Source organism: Salpingoeca rosetta, assembly GCF_000188695.1.
Source record: "Salpingoeca rosetta unplaced genomic scaffold supercont1.14, whole genome shotgun sequence".
NCBI classification, from domain to species: Eukaryota; class Choanoflagellata; order Craspedida; family Salpingoecidae; genus Salpingoeca; species Salpingoeca rosetta.
Genome location: NW_004754920.1, coordinates 1,394,195 through 1,413,542, shown reverse-complemented (window position 1 = coordinate 1,413,542; position 19,348 = coordinate 1,394,195). Strand labels below are relative to the sequence as shown.

The 19,348-nt window shown below is 55.0% G+C and overlaps 6 protein-coding genes across 6 annotated transcripts in view; 3 read left to right on the top strand and 3 right to left on the bottom strand.

Annotated features, from left to right (window-relative positions):
* PTSG_06410 (uncharacterized protein) overlaps positions 1–2,198 on the bottom strand; it is a 2,656-nt gene extending 458 nt beyond the window's left edge. Inside the window, exons 1-8 of the mRNA XM_004993242.1 lie at positions 1,942–2,198; positions 1,625–1,700; positions 1,380–1,444; positions 1,211–1,277; positions 1,002–1,065; positions 785–882; positions 447–522; positions 161–247 (exon numbers count right to left, since the gene is read on the bottom strand). Coding sequence (XP_004993299.1) covers positions 161–247; positions 447–522; positions 785–882; positions 1,002–1,065; positions 1,211–1,277; positions 1,380–1,444; positions 1,625–1,700; positions 1,942–2,065 — 657 coding nt within the window. The 5' untranslated portion in view covers positions 2,066–2,198. The remainder of the gene's footprint in view (positions 1–160; positions 248–446; positions 523–784; positions 883–1,001; positions 1,066–1,210; positions 1,278–1,379; positions 1,445–1,624; positions 1,701–1,941) is intronic.
* Positions 2,199–2,367: 169 nt separating this feature from the next.
* On the top strand, positions 2,368–3,894 carry PTSG_06409 (uncharacterized protein; the record flags this gene model as incomplete). Its single annotated transcript, XM_004993241.1, has 2 exons — positions 2,368–2,597; positions 2,846–3,894. The coding sequence occupies exons 1-2, from the start codon at positions 2,408–2,410 to the stop codon at positions 3,892–3,894; spliced, it is 1,239 nt and encodes a 412-aa protein (XP_004993298.1). The 5' UTR covers positions 2,368–2,407.
* A 148-nt stretch (positions 3,895–4,042) lies between these two features.
* PTSG_06408 (uncharacterized protein) lies at positions 4,043–8,098 on the bottom strand. The gene is made up of 9 exons (XM_004993240.1): positions 7,945–8,098; positions 7,573–7,680; positions 6,742–7,285; positions 6,355–6,421; positions 6,123–6,181; positions 5,891–5,949; positions 5,463–5,683; positions 4,481–5,134; positions 4,043–4,273 (listed from the first exon to the last, which is right to left on the bottom strand). Exons 1-9 carry the CDS (start codon positions 8,058–8,060, stop codon positions 4,182–4,184), a joined length of 1,920 nt encoding a protein of 639 aa, XP_004993297.1. The 5' UTR covers positions 8,061–8,098; the 3' UTR covers positions 4,043–4,181.
* Positions 8,099–8,640: 542 nt separating this feature from the next.
* Positions 8,641–9,606, bottom strand: PTSG_06407 (uncharacterized protein; the record flags this gene model as incomplete). Its single annotated transcript, XM_004993239.1, has 3 exons — positions 8,641–8,829; positions 9,182–9,320; positions 9,485–9,606. The coding sequence occupies 3 exons, from the start codon at positions 9,604–9,606 to the stop codon at positions 8,641–8,643; spliced, it is 450 nt and encodes a 149-aa protein (XP_004993296.1).
* Positions 9,607–9,795: 189 nt separating this feature from the next.
* On the top strand, positions 9,796–16,150 carry PTSG_06406 (uncharacterized protein). Its single transcript, XM_004993238.1, has 19 exons — positions 9,796–9,995; positions 10,102–10,257; positions 10,552–10,942; positions 11,225–11,318; positions 11,490–11,627; positions 11,880–11,958; positions 12,233–12,279; positions 12,418–12,478; positions 12,701–12,859; positions 13,135–13,197; positions 13,490–13,529; positions 13,700–13,776; positions 13,968–14,042; positions 14,360–14,423; positions 14,711–14,760; positions 14,969–15,046; positions 15,263–15,313; positions 15,495–15,580; positions 15,905–16,150. The coding sequence occupies exons 1-19, from the start codon at positions 9,879–9,881 to the stop codon at positions 16,053–16,055; spliced, it is 1,977 nt and encodes a 658-aa protein (XP_004993295.1). The 5' UTR covers positions 9,796–9,878; the 3' UTR covers positions 16,056–16,150.
* Positions 16,151–16,365: 215 nt separating this feature from the next.
* On the top strand, positions 16,366–19,260 carry PTSG_06405 (uncharacterized protein; the record flags this gene model as incomplete). Its single annotated transcript, XM_004993237.1, has 9 exons — positions 16,366–16,533; positions 16,827–16,923; positions 17,085–17,251; positions 17,529–17,702; positions 17,917–18,028; positions 18,263–18,342; positions 18,577–18,640; positions 18,903–18,982; positions 19,225–19,260. The coding sequence occupies 9 exons, from the start codon at positions 16,366–16,368 to the stop codon at positions 19,258–19,260; spliced, it is 978 nt and encodes a 325-aa protein (XP_004993294.1).
* Between the last annotated feature and the right edge of the window lie 88 nt (positions 19,261–19,348).

The following is a 19,348-nucleotide window of genomic DNA, read 5'->3' as shown; positions in this document are numbered from 1 at the left end:
AGCACATGGCGATCACGGTGGCTGATGTGGTGTGACATTATCGACATCTGAAGTTTCAAGTGTGGCATCCACACGCACACGCACACGCACACGCACACGCACACGCACACGCACACGCACACGCACATGCACAACACACAGCTGTTGATTGCTGTGTCACCTGGGTTGGCGGACGATTGACAACGGCCTTGTAGAAACAGGTTGTTTGTGGATACATGGCAAGCACAATGTCGCCAACCTCAAAATGCTGCGATTGTGTGTGTGTGTGTGTGTGTGTGTGTGTGTGTTTCGTGCGTGTTTCGTGTGTGTTTTCGTGTTTGCGATGCAGCGTGAGTCAAGCCTGGTGTGGTCAGTGTGGAGGATCAGTCATCAGGACAGGTAGACATCCACACAGCCAGGTGTCGACACACGTCGAACCTAGGCAACATGATGCAAAGGAAACACACCGCCATTGTAAAGTCGACGCGAGGTGCCCAGCGCGGGAGTGGAATGAGCCGGGCACGCGGCAGCTCGTGCCATTTGCTGCATCGCACAGGCAGTTGGTGCAACAGGTGAGGTGGGCAAATAAGGCTGAAGAAACACGCTGTGCACATGTACACGCTCGCAGTTACGCAAGCAGATGGAGGCGCACACGAGCAAGCAAGCAGAGTGACCGCAAGCGTGCAAGGGCGAAAACACACACACACACATCCACACACACACGCCCCCTTTACGCACACGAACAAACACAAACACACACACGAACAAACACAAACACACACGCATGCGCATGCACAACCCTCACTCTGTGCCAGGATGCAAGATGTCCTCCACACTGTAGGTGCTCTTGTTCGCGTCAACCACAACCGATAGAATCCACTCATCCTCAACCAATGCAGCAACCTGCAGCAATCACACACCCCGTCAGCACCACGCACGCATGCATGTCCTGTCTTGCGCATGCAATCGCAAACAGCCACGCTCTGGCACACACACACACATACACACACATGCGCGCGCACCTCCTGTCCTGGTACGATGTCGTCGCCCTCCAACGCTGGAAACGCTCCACACAGTGGCACATGCCTGTGCAGCAAACAACCATGTGCATGAGATTCCCCGCACGTACACACATGCGCGCACACACGCACACACACACACACACATACGCAAGTACGCACGCACACACACACACACACATACACGCATGCAACTTCCTGCCATGACTCACTTGAGAATGGGCCACACGGGCAGGTCTGTGGGGAGAGCATTGATGGCCGCGGACTGTGATGATCCAACTGCACACAAGCATACACGTGCAAAGGAGATGAGATGCACAAACACACACACACACACATTGAGTGCATGAACAGCCACCACATTGTCCCCCGGTTACACACCTGTCTGTGCATTTGTTCGCTCCTTGATCAGTGTATCCAGTGCGCGCACGCACGCCCGTGTCACACTGCCACACAGCACGCCATGAGTATGATTAGGTGTGCAGTCACACACAAATGCACACATTCACGCACGCATTCACGCATTCATTCACGCATTCATACACACACACACACATTCTCACACACATTCACATTCACATTCACGCACAACATTCACCCACACATATGCACATGCACACTCTTACCTTTCAAAGCTGGCAACCTTCGTTGCAAGCTTCACGTGGCCGCCATGTAGTTGTCTCGCTGCAACCGGCGCGTGCCCTGATCACGCATTTATTCCCATGTCGGTGAGCGTCTAAGATCGCACACTGACACTCACACATGGACACAAACTTACCACTCACTCACATCATTCACTCACTCACTCACTCGCTCACTCACTCACTCACTCACTCACTCACTCACACACACACACATGCACACACACACACATGCACACACACACACACACATCACTCACTCACACTGACACGCCACACTGCACACGCTCGCAGTCACATACCGGTGTGCAGGGTGTGTGTAAACTGTGCCTTGTCCTCCTTCACTGCCTTCTCTGCTTGTGCAGCCTCCTTGCGCTTGACCTGCCACGACTCCAGCAGCTGCGCAAGGTACTCCTCCGTCTCCATCGCCCCCTTTTCCTCGTGCCAGCCAACGCTTCCAACTGCCAGAGCCAGACTGCCAGTGCCTCTCGTGCCAATCTCCTCCCTCCACTCGTGCGCTGTGTCCTTCCTCCTCTCCTCTTTGCTTGTTCGTTGTCTCGCCAAATCGTAAACCCCAATTTGCGCGCACCACACACACTCAAGCAGTCCTTCCAACAAACCACAGTGTCCCGGTGCCCGTGTGCTTCTCTCTCAGCACGTGGAGCCGAACCAACAGCCCCCGCACCCCTCTCAACCCCCGCACCCCTCCGCAATGCCCTCCCAACTCCCTTGGGAAGAGACCATGTTCTCGTCAGCACGGCAGCTCACATGAACAGAGCACACGAGCACGAAGAGCGTCCTCAGGTCCTCAATGTTGCGACGATCGGCATGACGTCTCCACGACTGTCGCCACTGGCCATCCTCCTCCTCCTTCTCGTCTCGCTGATGCTCTGCGGTGACTTGACGCCCAAAGTTGCGGCAACACCGACACTCAGTGACCCGGGCAACATTACATTCAGTCAGTCTTCTCGCGCGCACATGCTTTGCCTGTTGTGCTCTGCCACACGACGCATGACCTGACCTTCCTTTCAAACTCCGCTTTCTTCTCTTCTCTTCTCTTCTCTTCTCTCCTCACACATCCACACACGCACACACACACACGCACACACACGCACACACACGCACGCACACACGCATACACACATGCACACACGCACACATGCACATGCATACACCCTTTCCCTCCTTGTTGCGATTATGTACAAGCCACGGAACGCCTGAGCTTCGCGCTCGAGGACTGGAAGTGCGCCGAGTTGATGCACCGGGATCGGGGCCTCGTGCCGTGCGGGCTCGTCAAGCACCGAGACCACAAGTGGACATACTGGATCGAGGAGGGTGGCTTCTTTGAGTCGTGCGCCTTTGATTATGCCCGGTACTTGCGTCTCGAGCTGCTTGTTGCACCCCCCATCATTGTCAACAACGCCACAATCCAATTTGCGCCACCAACAGCGACGACAACAACAATGACAACAACAACAACTACAACGACAACAACTACAACGACAACAGAACCTGGGGTCACTGATTCCCCCGACGTCACGAACAATAATGGCAACCCCACTCTCAAGACAATCGGCATCCGCATGGACTTTGACGTGTTCGACCCGGAGCTGTGCTGGTCATCCACAAACTGCGACGGCGACGCCCACGTGGTCATTGTCGACAACGACGTCTTCCACAAGCATATTCCACGCGCCCACGCCCTCTGGCTGCCCATGGACAGGCAGGCGTTTCTCAAGGCCACCCTCTACGCCGGCTACCTGGTTCCGGGGGTGCTGTTCCACAGCAAGTTCAAGGCCCCGAACCTCAACAAGACCATTGTCCTCCACGACGTCGACGACGTCAAGTCCGTCTCCATGCTGTTCTTCGACGCTGGTAGCTGTACCATCATCCGGAACATCACCGTCCTCCGCAACATGATGTGCCCTGAGGTCACCAGCCTCTACAACGCCTCCTTTCCCGAGGCGCGCGTGGGCGACGTCATCACTGGCACGTGCCACCCCGGCCTTGCCTCATCCACGCCAGTCATTGCCAACTGCACCTTTGATCGCGGTCTGCAGTTCGTCTCTGGCGCATGCGAGCCTGTCCGTAACGTCACCGAGACCATCGACCTGACCAACAGCACAACAAGCAGCAAGCCGTTCATGTCACGGACAGCGTTCATCGCAACCACTGCCACCCTGAGTGGTGTCGTGTTTCTCACCCTCATTGTCGTCATGGCCATGTGCACTCAGCGGCGCTCGGACTACAGCTGACACCTACCTGCCTGTGTGTCTGCTTGGCTCGTTTGGTTGTACTTGTGTGTGCTTGTGTGTGTGTGCGTGTGCTTGTGTGTGTGCGTTTGTGTTCAGTTGTAGTACAGCAATCGCAACTTTACTGTAACATAACGCAAAGAATGCATCACCATGGTATCTATATCCACAGCGCAAGCAACTCAGGGCCAGTGTCTGCGAAGATGGAAGCGACACAAAGCGGGTTTCATTATAATCTCAGGCACAGGAAGTCATGCACGTACTCATGTACACACACACACATATACATATCACTTGCGCATGTTGTATTGCGCACGAAGCTCTGAATTCTTCCCGCCCATTTGAAAAGATAAAATGCCTCTGATCTTGTTCACAATGTCAGCTGTGTGTGTGTGTGCGTGAATGTGTGAATGAGCGTGAGGGGGAATAACGGGTCCCAGTTGAGATCATGTCACAATACCGCCACACGACACCATTCGGCTTAAACGCCCTCACACACACACACACACACACACACACACACACACACACACACACACACACACACACACACACACACACACACACACACACAAACACACACACACACCTGCTTGTTCGGCGGTCTTTGCCTCGTACATCTGCTCCTTCCAGTCTGGCGGGTGGCGGAAGACGATGTGAAAGCGCGTGGTGCGACGCGCGTCGATATGGCAGTCCACAACTGACTCCATGGGAATCTCAAACTGCAACACCAGCAGCAGCAGCAGCAGCAACAGGAGTGAAAGTATGGGGAGGGCACAGAGGGTTGGTGGTGGGGAGGGGAGCAAGCGCATGTAAGAGCACGTAAGAGCGTGTGGAAAGGAATGCACGCGCAACCAACTGCAAGCATGCGACACAGACCCACAGAGACAGGGACAGACAGACAGACAGGCAGGCAGACGGACAGACCCACACACACCCACACACACCCACACCCACCCACACACACACGCACACAGAAACACAGTCAGAGATCCCCCCAACACACACAGAGAAACACGCGCACGCACCCTTCTGCTCTTGTGCAAGATGGAGCGGGTGGAGTGGAAGGTGGTGACGGTGATGACGTCATCAGCAACACGAAACTCGACCGTCTGGTGCGTGTATTTGCCGTGCTTCGTCACAAAGAAGGTGTGGGCCTGGTTCATGCTGAGCGTGTGTTCGACAGCGCCCATCAGCGCATCCTGCTCTGCATCCTGCGGATGGGCAATATCGCGACGCAGCGCTGGCATGGTGGTGGTGGTGGTGGTGGAGACGATGACGACGATGGTGGTGGTGGTGGTGGGTGGTGAGGGATGCAGGACGAGGACATGTGACGAATAAGGTACTTGAAGTTGCGGCAGAAGGAGGGGGCATGTACACAGTTGGACAAAGATACACAGACGTACACACATACACAAACACAAACACAGACAAGCACACAAACACAGACAAGCACACACACATACACACACGTGCACATACAAACACAACGCAAACACTGACAAGCACACAAACACACAAACAAACACACCCTTCCCCCCCCCCCCAATGGTGTCTCGCAAAGTGCTCACCAAACTTCTTGATGAGGGCAAACTCCACGCGTCCAGGATGCGCTTCCTCCACATCGGCGATTTTCTCCGTCGGATCAAGTGCGACCTGCGGCTGTCCTTTCACCTCCAAAACGTACTCCCCAAACCGAATGCCGCGCTTACGCAATGCTTGCTTGATGACGTCACCGACAGTCAGCCCACGCTTTCGCTGCAGCAGCGTTGAGCTCCCGTCAGGGTAGTGCCTAATGCAATTTGGAAGGGGTGCGGTGATGGGGGGGGGGGAAGGACATGTGTGAGCAAGACGGCCGTTGTGCACATGTTATGTGTGTGTGTGAGTGTGTGTGTGTGTGTGTGTGTGTGTGTGTGTGTGTGTGTGTGTGTGTGTGTGTGAGTACAAGGGCAATGGTATGAGTCAAGAAGGGGTTCTGTGTATTGCTGCCTGCACATACACATAGAAGAAGCCTTTCTTTGTCCGCTGGTCCGCCCCAGACTTGCGCGCAACCTTCCGCTGTACACGTGTGCACGTGAAGTGTGTGTGTGTGTGTGTGTGCGTGTGCGTGCGTGCGTGTGCATGTGCGTGTATGCGCGTGAGCTAACATGACACTCACACGCGCGACGGAAACAATGACACGTTGATTCAGTGTGTGAACAGGAGCAGCAGCAACAGCCTTGCGTGCGTACCCGGCAGAGGCAGAGGGAATCAAAGCCGAGCGTCTTGATGGTGTGGTCCTCGGCGAGTGCTGTCAACACACACACATGTGCACACACACACGAATATGACGGCAATTGATGAGAAGGACGGAAGAAGAAGCAGCAAGACCTCAAGAAGAATGAATGGGTTAGCGGCATGCAGTGCTCACGGTATCAGGCAGACACATACACAGCAACAACACAGAGCGCCATTGCAACGCACCAGGGAGATCGTAGTCTGGCTCGCCGTCAAATTCGCTCAAGCGCAGCTCATAGTCGCCCGGCTCACCCTGGCAGGCAACCAACACGCGACATCCAGTGGGGGGGGGGGCGATGCAAGAGGTGTGGGCACGTAGACGCACATAGAGGAAGGCCATGCACATGCAGGAGAGACAAGAGCACCACCACCACACGACGCATGGATCAGGCACACGACACACACATACACACAAACACACAAACACACAAACACACAAACACACAAACACACACACAAACACAAACACACACACACGCACGCACACATACATGCACACACTGACACACGACACACACACACACACACAAACACACAAACACACAAACACACACACAAACACAAACACGACACCTCGAGCGTGGTGCCGCGGAGGCCGGCCTCCTGGTTGAAGCGGTAGAGGACGAATCCAATCAGATCCGAGACGCACGCGCTGGTGACCACACGCACGTCAAGTGGCAGCGTGCCCTCGTCCAGAAACGGAAACCAGATCTTAAAGTGCTTGATCTTGCGCGGGTCCTGCCCCTCTGCAGAGAACTGCGCATACTGCCGCGCATATGGGTTGTGCACCGTCGTTGGGATGACAAACGGCTTGAACGCGCGGGGTTGCGCTGTTGAGCCGGCGCCACCGTTCGCGCCATTTGCACCAGTATGGCGCCCGTTTGCGGCGGCCTGCGTGTGTGGCTGTTCTTCCTGGTGCAGCGGTGCGGTTGTGCCCGATGCGCCGCCGCGCTGCCGACTGCCGGCAACGGGGAGCGGGATGGGCCCCATTCCAATGTCGATGATGCTGGCGGGGAAGCCATCCATGACGGTGGCGGGCGTGATGGGCGTCACGGACGACTCGTTGTCGCGGTCGCTCGTGTTCGTGGCAGGCAGATCCTCCTCAGCATCCGCCACGCTGCAGCAGATGCGTGTGAACGAACGCGTGATTGTGTTGCAATGAGGAGGGCTAAGAGTGAGTCAAACGAACGATGACAACAACGAAAAGGAGAAGAAACACAAGCACGAGTCGTGACATGCACACACACACACAATCTGCACGTGCGTGAGTGGTGAAGCTTGCGTGCACACGGGTTCTTGAGTGTGTGTATGTGTATTCATGTCGTCTAAGGTAGGTATTTGCGTGAGTCAAGATGCGACTGCAGCCGTGAGCACACAACAGCAGGGACAACAAAGCATGCTCACTTGTGGGATGGCAGAAGCTTGGCCACCGATGTAGCGAGCGGCTTTGGCGCCGTGGGTGTGATGTCGTAGGATTCAACGCTTGCTTTGAAGTCATCTCGCACATGTGCACTGGTCGGAGGCAGTGAAAGGTGAAGTAGAGTGGTTGTATTAGATGAGCTGATGGCATGGCCACCATGGGCGCAACACAGACGCACACGCGAGCAAGTACACGGAACAACAAGACAACGAGAGCACACCAGCACAACACACAAACACACACACGCACACAACACACACACACACGCACACGCGCGAATACACAACACACACATGCACGCACACACAATCCCTTGTGCAGAACAACCTCTTTCCTCCTTCTCCCGCATGCACTACCTGTCGCCCTTGACAGAGCCGCGGAGCACGGCACGGCATGTGCCGCTGTCATCGGTGTCCTTGAACACTTGATGCAGCATGGCAAGCAGGTCGCCACCTCGATCAAGCCCTGCCATCGTCCTCGTCGTTCTTCTCGTTCTGGTTGTTGCCAGTTGGGAAAATTTGCAAATGTGACGGCCAATTGTCCGGACGGCTCGGGTGTGTGTGTGTGTGTGTGTGTGTGTGTGTGTGTGTGTGTGTGTGTGTGTATGTGTGTGTATGTGTGTGTGTGTGTGTGTGTGTGTGTGTGTGTGTGTGTGTGTGTGTGTGTGTGTGTGTGTGTGTGTGTGTGTGTGTGTGTGTGTGTGTGTGTGTGTGTGTGTGTGTGTGGGTGTTTGGTTCCACCACGCGTGCATCCATCTACCTACACTTGAGAGGTTCCCTGCGTTTAGTTGACATGGCACAACACGAGCACAGAGCAACACTTTCAGAGCAGCAGCAGATACATGAGCGACAATGACACACGCACACAGACACACAAAGATGTACAGATACGCAGACGCACAGATACAGATAAACAGACACACACACACACACACACACAATGATACGCAGACATACGACCGCACACAAGACACACACAGCCTATCAGAAAACGAGAGTCAGGAGCATAGAGAGCACCACGAGTGTACGCCAGTGGCACGTGAGCACAAAGGGTCACTCGGATGCTGCCGACGATGTGCCAGCCTGCGCCTGTGTCTTGCTGCTGCTGCTGCTGCTGTTGTTGTTGGTCTTGTTGAGGAGGTGCATGGGGTAGGTTGTGTATGTGCGCGGGTTGATGCCCTTCTTCTCGAGAGCCGCCACCATCTGCGCCTTGATGTCCTCACCGAGCTGTGATTCCAAGTTCTGCACAACCCCGCCAGCCAGTGAAATGGACAAAAAGGGATGGGGAGAGGAAACAGGACACGTGTTGTGTGAGCATGTGTTGTGTGTGGACGTGTCATGCCAGCGTGTGTTTGTTTTGAGCGTGTGTTGAGTGAGGGAGAGGCAATGGGCTTTGCGTGTCGAGTTGGAATTGGCGAGCAGCCCACAACATCCAAACAGATGCATGAACACAAAGGCACATGCAAGAGAACGAATACGATACTGGAACACACGCATGCAAAGGCACACACGCAAGCATACACACAAGCAATCATGCATACACACGCAGAGAATGCGACCTTGCTCCTCCATCTCCCTATCTCCCCTGTCGCACCTTTGCTTTGAGAATGTAGTTGTCAAAGCTGCCTGCCTTGTCAATGCAGCGCAGCACGCGCGTGGTCATCTTCACCTTGATCTTCTTCTCCAGGATGTGGCTGTACACGTTCTTGCTGATGACATTCGGCTCCCATCGCCTCGGGCTCCTGTTCATTTGTTGTGTTTGTAGCACGCAAGGTATGAAGAAGGAGGGGGGGGGGTGTGAGCGGCATGGACACAGGCACGCCAGCGAGCAAGAGCACGGGAGAAAGTGCACACAACAGCATCAAACAAACCACACACGACACAAAACACGACGCACTTGATGGGGCTCTTCTTGTCGTCGGAAGACTTGACGCCAAAGATGATCTTCTTACCACCCCACAGCTGCCGCTGTGAGCGCCCACACACGTGTCTCAACTGCGCCAATCGCACACCAAACATTCTGACACTCTGCGTCTGCGTCTGTGTGTGTGTGTGTGTGTGTGTGTGTGTGTGTGTGTGTGTGTGTGTGTGTGTGTGTGTGTGTGTGTGTGTGTGTGTGTGTGTGTGTGTGTGTGTGTGTGTGTCAGCGTGGTTCAGGAGGTGAAGTTTGGAAAAATGGCAATGATACTGGCCAATTTTCAGCCGAACCAACGACAAGCAACAACCAAACAAAACCCCCACACACACCACCCCACTGCAGCCACCATCCGTCTATCATCACCGTCAGCATCATGAGCTCAGAAGGCGGTGGCGGCGGGCATGGTAGCGGAGCTGTGTCCAACTCGCTGACGCGCAAGCTCAACAAGATCCTCACCAGCCACGACACTTTGTTCACGTCATCCCACGCCGTGAGTGCATGTGCTTGTGTGTGTTTGTGTTCATGCACCTTCGTGCATGTCGTCACACCTCCAACGTCACATTTTATGCTGTGCATTGTTTGCGTTTGACACGCAGGGCATCGTTGCGGCGTTGCATGGGCTGTCGGACGTGTTTGAAGCCGGAAACAAGCGAAACGACAAGCAAGAGCGGCAGAGGTTACGCAGCGACATTGAGCGCAACTCAATCGAAGTCAATCGCCGTTTCCTCGACGCGTTCCAGGAAGTACAACAGGTCAGTGGCGCTGATCCAGTGACACTGGCGGCGCACTAAGCACTGCGTGCCGAGTACTCGCGTAGTTCACACCATGTGCACTACCCCAAATGCTCTCTCTCTCTCTCACACACACACACACTCACACGTGCACACACACACATGCACACGTGTCAGTTCACCTCGCTCAACACAACACGCCTTGTCGTCCTGCACATCCTTTGCACGTGTACATCCATCACTGTGTCATTCCCGCTGACCATGCCTCCACCCACCCACTCCCTTTTTGCGTCAACACCTTTGGTGTCTCATCAGAAACTGGAGACAGTGGAAGGCAAGGTGCACGCCATGCGAGACTGCTGCCACGACATGACCGCGCGACTGCACAAGGCGCAGAACGAGACCGCAGAGCTGATCAAGAAGACGTCGGCGCTGAGACAGGACAAGGAGAAGCTGCAGGTGCGACGCGCGGTGCTGTCGCTGTTTCTGGACCGCTACCAGCTGCGGCCAGAGGAGCAGGAGGCGCTATCTGGCGGGCGGCCGCTCGACGCGTCGTTCTTCAGGGCATTTGAGCGGGTGAAGGCAATACACGCGGAGTGCACGCGGCTGCTGCGGACGAACCAGCAGCGTGCGGGCCTGGACATCATGGACGAGATGACCGCACTGCAGGAGAAGGGCTACGAGCGCCTCTACGCGTGGACACAAGGTGTGCATGCGTGTGTGCGTGTGTGCGATGTCGGGTCGTGTGAGAGGAGGTGAAGGGGACGGGGTGTAGATACGCGTGTGCACACGCTTGGGAGTAGTCTAGCGAGAGAAACACATGTTGTGCAGCTGAACAGTTGATGTGTGTGTGTGTGCGTGTGTGCGTGAGGATTTATACGTACATGCGTGTGTGTGCGTGTGTGCATGCTGCAAGCTGTTGCTCTCTGTTTCCAGTTTACTGCAACCCATCCGTCTCACCATGACATCATGCGACCACCCCATACAGCTGCGTGCCGCGGGCTGACGACACAGACGGTGGACCGGACACAGCTGCTCAACCGTGCGTTCAAGGCGCTCAGAGAACGAGAAGTCCTCTACAAGTCAGTCAGATGGTGGTGGTGGCGGTGGTGGTGGTGGGGATTACGTGTTGCTGGTTTGTGGTGTGCTGTTGATACAGCGTTGATCTTAGCTTTGAAGCTCCAACACACACATTCACATTCACATACACACATTCACATTCACATACACACAAACACACGTGTTCATCTCAGGTACTCTGTGAACGAGTACACGACGACGCGTCGACAGGCGGTGGCGCGGGGATTCGTTGATGCGCTGACACGCGGAGGACCAAACGGAACACCAAAGCCGCTTGACCTCGACTCACACGACCCCATTCTCTACGTCAGGTGGGCACGATGTGGTGGTGGTGGTGGTGGTGGTGGTGGTGGTGGCGAATGGCTGCTGTTGTGATGATGTACGTTCACCCGTGCACAGAAGCACACACACACACACACACACACAACACACACACACACACAAACACAATGCACAAGCGCATATTGACCATGACATGTGAATACGTGTGTGTGTGTGTATGCGTATGTGTATGTGTATGTGTATGTGTGTGTGTATGCGTGTGTGTGTGTGTGTGTGTGCAGCGGGATGCTCGGGTGGCTGCATCAGGCGATGGCGTCCGAGCGCGATCTCATTGTCCGCGTCATCTTTTCGTCGTCCGACGTGAGCACCACGCTGCTGTGTGCATGGTGGTGGTGATGGTGGTGGTGGTGTGGTTGTGGTGGTGATGGTGGTGGTGGTGATGGTTGTGGGTGGTGGTGGTGGTGGTGGTGGTGGTGGTGGTCGCGGAACAAATGGAGAGGAGAGCGCCGGGAGTCCATGTCACGCCCATGCATTTCGCGCAAACACACACACACACACACACTCGCATTCACACGCACACACACACAACCGTGTCAACATCGCCACCGCTTCACATGTGCGTTTATGTGTTCAGGATCGCCAGCGCGCGTCGTCGTCGTCGTCAACAGCGGCGTCAACAACGTGAGGAGGGATGGGATGGATGGAAGGGTCGCGTCGATGTTGAACATGCTGTGAAGGGATGCGCTGGTCTTCCTGCGTCTCCATGTACTCGTGCGCTCACACGTTTGCCTGCATGCACGCTTGTGCTCGCGTGTGTAGGGAGGAGAGTGTGACGTCACTGATGGACGAAATCATGGAGGGCGTGTGCAGACCGCTCAGGGTGAGACGGTGCTGGTGGCGATATGACGATTGTGTGCTCGCATGACTTTGGTTCACCTGTGATTCGATGCCTGCTCAATCTGTTCTCACACGGCCCATCATCACTCACTCACACACGACACCACGACCACCACCACCACGACGACGACCACCACCGCCACCACGACCATCACCACGACCATCACCACCACCACGACCACCACCACCACGACCATCACTAAAGACGCGGTGGGAGCAAGTGACGTCGTCCCACCCGCCGCTCGTCGCCTGCTACCGCATTGCCTCCACCCTCCTCCTCTACCACTCCTTCACCCGCGATATCGTCGGCGAACAGTCACAGCTCGCCACCCTGCTCCAGGAACTCCACGCCCTCACCATGGACGTGCGTTGCCGTGCGAGGGCGAGGGGGGGGGGGGGCGGAGCGAGAGGAGTTTTTGTTGGATGGCGGCTGTGTTCGGTTGTGTGTGGTTGTGTGTGGTTGTGTGTGGTTGTGTGTGGTTGTGTTTGCGTGATGCAAATGTGTGTGTGTGCGTGTTTGCGAGTGAAATCGTATCTGTGGCTTCCTCTGCGTGGACGTGTGTGGCGGGATGTGTTGTTGTGCTGACACAATACAACGACGACGGCCACCACCACCACCACCACCACCACCATTGTCAGGTGTTCTTCAAGTCGCTGGACCGCTTTGCTGACGACCTCAAACAGAACATCGAAATCCCACCGGTAATGTGAACCGCTCCCCGCTGTTGCTGCTGTTGCCTGTCATGCGTGTGCATGTGTGTGTGTGTGTGTGTGTGCGTGCGTGTGTGTGTGTGCATGTGTGCATGTGTGTGTGTGCATGTGTGCGTGTGTGCGTGTGTGTGTGTATGTATGTTTGTGTGTGTGCGTGTGTGTGTTCCTGCATCATGCGTGGAATTCGACCTCCATCGCTCCAGTCGGCGTCTTTCGTGTTGCATCGACCGTGCCACATCACCGTTCATGTTCTTCCCGTCTGTTTCTTTTTTTTTTTTTTCAGGCCGATCTGTATCCGCCAACAACCGTCGATCGAACGCTCGGTGTGCACCACTTCCACGTCGCACACGCACACACATGCACACACACAAACACGCACACACACAAACACGCACACACACAAACACAAACACACACACACATATACACACACACATACACCATGCAACAGTTGGCTTCCTCAAACAAACACACGCTTGTTTGGTGCCTGCAGGCATGCTACAGGAAATCCTCGAAGCCAAAGCGACAACGGCTGTGGACGCGCCAACAACTACAGATGATACAAATAGGGTATACACCACCACAACAAGTCCTCCCCCTCACACACAAACACACACTCCCTCACTCACTGACTCACACACTGTGTCCGTCAATTGTTCCTGTGTACCTGGCACATCACCCCCGTCCCCCCACGCACACATCACTCCATCGCCTGCCACGTGTGCATGTGTGCATGTGTGTGCATGTGTGTGTGTTTGCAGATATTGCGAGGGATGGTTGATCCGCTGCTGCAGAGCTGTCTCCTCAGCGCCGCCAACCTCGGGCCAGCAGACATGGTGCGGCCATGATGGTGATGATGATGATGATGATGATGATGATGATGATGATGATGATGATGATGATGATGATGATGATGATGATGATGATGATGATGATGATGATGAGGAGGAGGAGGAGGAGGAGGAGGAGGATGATGATGATGATGATGATGATGATGGTTGTGGTGAAGTGGTGGTGGTGTCTTTGTTGTCTGGAGTCTTCTTACGCAACGATACGCAACGAGCACATAACACAATCACCTCTCTCACACCTTGCCCTCCCTTCTCCTGGCTTCCACGACATCACGAAACATTCACTCTCACACGGTGTGCAGGCCGCGTTTATGATCAACTGCATTTACCGCATGCGCTCGCTCCTCGACACATTCGACGACACAGGTGCACGACCGTGCCCCTTCCCAGACGTTGCCCATTCGTGTGTGTGTGTGTGTGTGTGTGTGTGTGTGTGTGTGTGTGTGTGTGTGTGTGTGTGTGTGTGTGTGTGTGTGTGTGTGTGTGTGTGTGTGCGTGTGCCGTGTGTGCAGACAAGAGAGCGTGAATCCATACGTACGTTTGCAGTTGCGTGTTGGCATGCTGTTATGTCGTACCACGTGTTCCGCCTCTCATTGCTACCATCATCACCATCACCATCACCATCGCCACGATCATCTACGCTTGCTGTACAGACGAGCGCGCGGAAATGCTGAACGCGCAAGTCGAAGCATACGTCGACACGGTGGGAGCTGGTGGTGATTGCTGTGATTGTGGCGGCTGTGTTGTCCCTTTCAACAACTGGCTTTCATGTTTGCCGTATCGTGTCAGTCGTGGCTTGCGATCATTCATGGCTTTAATTCACTGCGACTGATGATGCTGTTCTTGTCTGCTCGCTCACGTCCATGTACCCATGTATGATGTGTGAATGTATGTATGTGTGTGCTGTGCAGTTGGTGAACGAGCAGGCGCACTTCATGACGGAGGCCAGCGGGCTCAAGGGCGTTCTGCACGCCTTCCAGCAGTGGCAGGTGCGTGTGTGTGTGTGTGCGTGTGCGTGTGCGTGTGTGTGTGTGTGTGTACGTGTGCGTGTGCGCGCGTTCGCACAGTGGTGATGGCGTGTATGAACTTGCACTCATGCCTGGTCCCTCTGCCTCTGTTTGCGCGCACGTTGGTCACATGACCTTTTACATCCCCTTGACACTCCGCTGCTCACTGGTGGTCATGGTGTTCACACGCATCGCCAGCATCGCGGTGGCGAGGGCGCAATGGCAGCGCAGCCAGGACTGGACGTGCAGGTGAGCACCAATCAATCAATCACACACACGAACACACCCACACACAGCATTGAGCAAATCAACGCTCGAGACCTCCTGAGACAGCCGCTGTCCTTCACACCGTTGCACACACACACACACACACACACACACACACACACACACAACACACACACACATATACACAATGCATGTTGCGCAGACGACGACGGGGGCGCTGCGGGCGTTTGATGGGTACTTGGCGAACGCAAGCTTTGGCATGATCCGCCAATGCGATCTTCTTCACAGGTGCGCCTGCGGTGGTGGTGGTGGTGATGGTGCTGGTGGTGGTGGTGGTGGTGGTGGTGGCACACAGCTGTGCGCTTTGGGAAGAGAAGGACAGGTTCACTCTCGTGTGTGTGTGTGTGTGTGTGTGTGTGTGTGTGTGCATGCGTGCGTGTGTGCGCGTGTATACTGATCCCTCTCAGATACACACGGCGCTCACGTTCACTCACACACACGACGCTCTCATACACCCCCCCCCACACACACACACGCACACGACGCTCTCATACACACACACGACGCTCTCATACACACACACGACGCTCTCATACACACACACGCATACAGCGGTGCTGTGCGCGATCGGATCCGGCAGCTGGCCAACACCATCTTCTGCAATACTGTCGAGGAGTTCCGGGACGCGTGTGTTGCGCCGACCAGCGACTATCCCCCAGGCCTCGTCCACTTTGACCGCCAAACCCTCGAGGCCCTCCTGTGATGTTTGCACGCGGTGTGCTTGTCGCATATGCTGCGTCTGTTACATGAGGTACATGCGCTTGGCTTTGCACTAACATTACACAGTCAGCTACCATTTGTGTCACCTGCGCCGTCACACTGCGCGTTGGCAGGGTGAAGGTGGAGGGGGGAGGGACAGAGAGATACGCACACACAAGAACACCGCGTCGTGGACGACGAGAACAAACAACAGCAAACGCACGACGACGGTCGGTCGGCACAGCACCTCAAACGTGACACACGCGACACCACAAAAAGTTATTTTCATTGCGACACGACAGACAGAAAGAGAGATGAGCGGCGCGAACAAGGACGCAGGTGGTGGTGGAGATGAGCCACACCACGTGGACCTGGAGCCAATCGTGCCAGCGATCCAAGATGCAATTGCACAGGTCAAAGAGCTGCAGCAGGATTATGACGCAGGCAAACTTGAGGCATACAATGGCGTGTCCTTCTTGGAGGTGTGTGTGTGTGTGGCACCCGTTGTGCTGGCTTGAGTTTGGGCTGAGCTTTGGGTTGAAGAAGGGAGTGCAGCATGTTGTGGGGGTAGCAATTGTCGTCGTCTGCAGCGTGTTGCCCTCCTCACAAAACTGCGTGCGCACACACCCTCTCGATCTTTCATTTCTCAATCACACACACACACACACACACTCTCTGTCTCTCTGTCTCTCTCTCTGTCTCCCCATCTCTCATTGTTTGTCACTCTCTGTCACACACACACGCACACACACATACACACACGCACGCACAATAGTTGAAAAACCAGGTGCTGCTGGACTACATTGCAAACTTGACGCTGCTGCTCAACTTGAAGCTGAGAGGGAAATCCATCGTCGGCCATGACGTCGTCGGTGAGGCACCATATGGCTCAGCACAGAACCCTGAGCACAAATGAGTGTACTCACACACATGCACACACGCGTGCACATGTCTCGGCTTCCGTGACTCGCACGTGTCTGACCTCAGCGCTGCTCCCTGTATTTCCCATATCACCTGTTGCATCGCACTGCAGACCGCCTGGTGATGCTGCGGGTTGTCATGGAGAAGATCAAACCACTTGACAAGAAGCTCAAGTATCAAATTGACAAGATTGTGAAGCTTGCATCCAGCTCCGACAAGCAGACAGACGAGGACGACGAAATGCAGTTCAAACCAAACCCCACAAACCTCAGGCCAAAGGTCCGCGCGTGTGAGCGTGTATATGTATGTATGTGTGTGTGTGTGTGTGTGCCTGTGTGTGGGTGCCTGTGTGTGGGTGCATATATATGTGTGTGTGTGTGCATGGGTGCATATGTGTGTGTGTGTGCATACGTGGATGCATATATGTGTTGCATGTGCGTGCATGGAGCTTCACTCCCCCCCCCGGGCGTGTTGCCATCTTGCACTCCAGCAGCTGTGTTTCTTTACCATGCGTCCTCAACCCCCTTCCCTTTCAATTGGCCTCGTGTTTATCCAGGAGGGAACTGCAGAGGCATCGGCTGCAGCAGACGCTCGTGCATCCTCATCGTCAGCAGCAGCAGCAACAACAACAGATGCAGCCAGTGGCGTGTACCAGCCGCCAAAGATTGCTGCCATGCCATACACAGCCGACGACCCCGCAGCCATTCGCGAGGAGAAGCGACGAGAGAGAGTCAGTCGCTCATGTGCTGTGCTCTGTGTGTGTGTGTGTGTGTGTGTGTGTGTGTGTGCGTGTGTGTGTGTGTGTGTGTGATGAACACGTTTTCTTGCTTGTGATTCACACGAATTCCGCAGATTTAGTCTTTGCGTCACACATCTCGAACACGCTCACTCACCCTTGACCACGTGTCCACCACCGTCTCTCCGCTGTGCCCTCCTCCCACCAGGAGCGGCAGCGCATGCTTCACAGCCAGATGATGCAGGACCTGCGGGACCAAATGTCCGATAGGCCGCAGCAGATTCGCGAGTACGAGGCAGCACAGATTGCGCATCTCCAGGGTCAGTCGGGTGGTGGTGGTGGTGGTGGTGGATGTGATGATGGTGGGGGGGGGGAGTGGAATGGAGGGTGACACCAAGGATGAAGGATGGATGCGAGCCTGGGAGAGCGGCGTGCGAGTTAGCTTTGCATGCCTGTGCATCATCGGTTATGATGGCAACATCGTTGACACACACACACACACATGCACACACACACACACACACACACACACACACATGCGCACGTGATTGCAGGCGGGCGCCAATCGAAGAAGGAGCGCCAAATTCAGGAATACGAAGAAGACAACTTCCTTCGCCTCAACGTCGGCAAGAAGGTATGCGCGTGCGCGATAGTATGTTACTATGTGGATGTTTACGCATGCCTGTCCACGTTTGTGCGTGTGCACGTGTGCGTGTGTGTGTGTGTGAACACTTGTGTGAGCGTGTGTGTGTGTGAACACTTGTGTGTGTGCACTGGCTGGCATGAGGCTGTGCGTGAGTGAAGCCCTTGACTCACAGCAACCACACGTGCAACGCCCGTGTTCCTGCTCGCCTCTTCATCTGCGCAGCAAAAGAAGCGATCAAACCCGCGCAATTCGCTGCACGACATCGCAGACTTCCGCGGATTCAAAGGTGCGCAATCATTGCGATGATGATGGTGGTGGTGTTTGTGATGGTGATGGTGTTGGTGGTGGGAATTGTTGTTAGCTAAAGTGGGTGGTGTTGTGCTTCCACGACAGAGTGTCAGTCGTACACACACACACACACACACACACACACATACATACATACATACACACACACACACACATGCACACACGCACGCACATGCACATGCGTACGCTCACGCATTTGTCTGCTGCTGCTGCTTGACGCAATTGCGCGGCCACACCAGGTTTCAACGATGCCATGAAGGGCTTTGTGACGGACGTGAAGCGGAAATCCGTGAGAGAGAAGATGATGGAGGCGCAAAAGGTACAAGGCGTGCAATGCAACGCGATTGATGCATTCTGCTGCTGGGGGCTCTTGTCTGCTATTGGTTCTCCCCACCACAAGAATGACAACAGCAGCAACCGCAACAAAACACACCTCGCTCGCTCACTCACGCACCTTGCACACACGCACACACACGCTCACTCACCTTGCACACACACACGCTTCACCCTACACCCACACACACCCACACCCACACCCACTCACACCCTTTTTCTCTTCAGACAAAGCGGGCGAAAACCCATGGAAGGGCCAAGTAGAAGTAAACGGAAACTTGTGTGACAGATATCGTTTATTGCTGATCTTCCATTGCAAAAGAGAGAGAGAGAGTGTGTGTGTGTGTGCGCG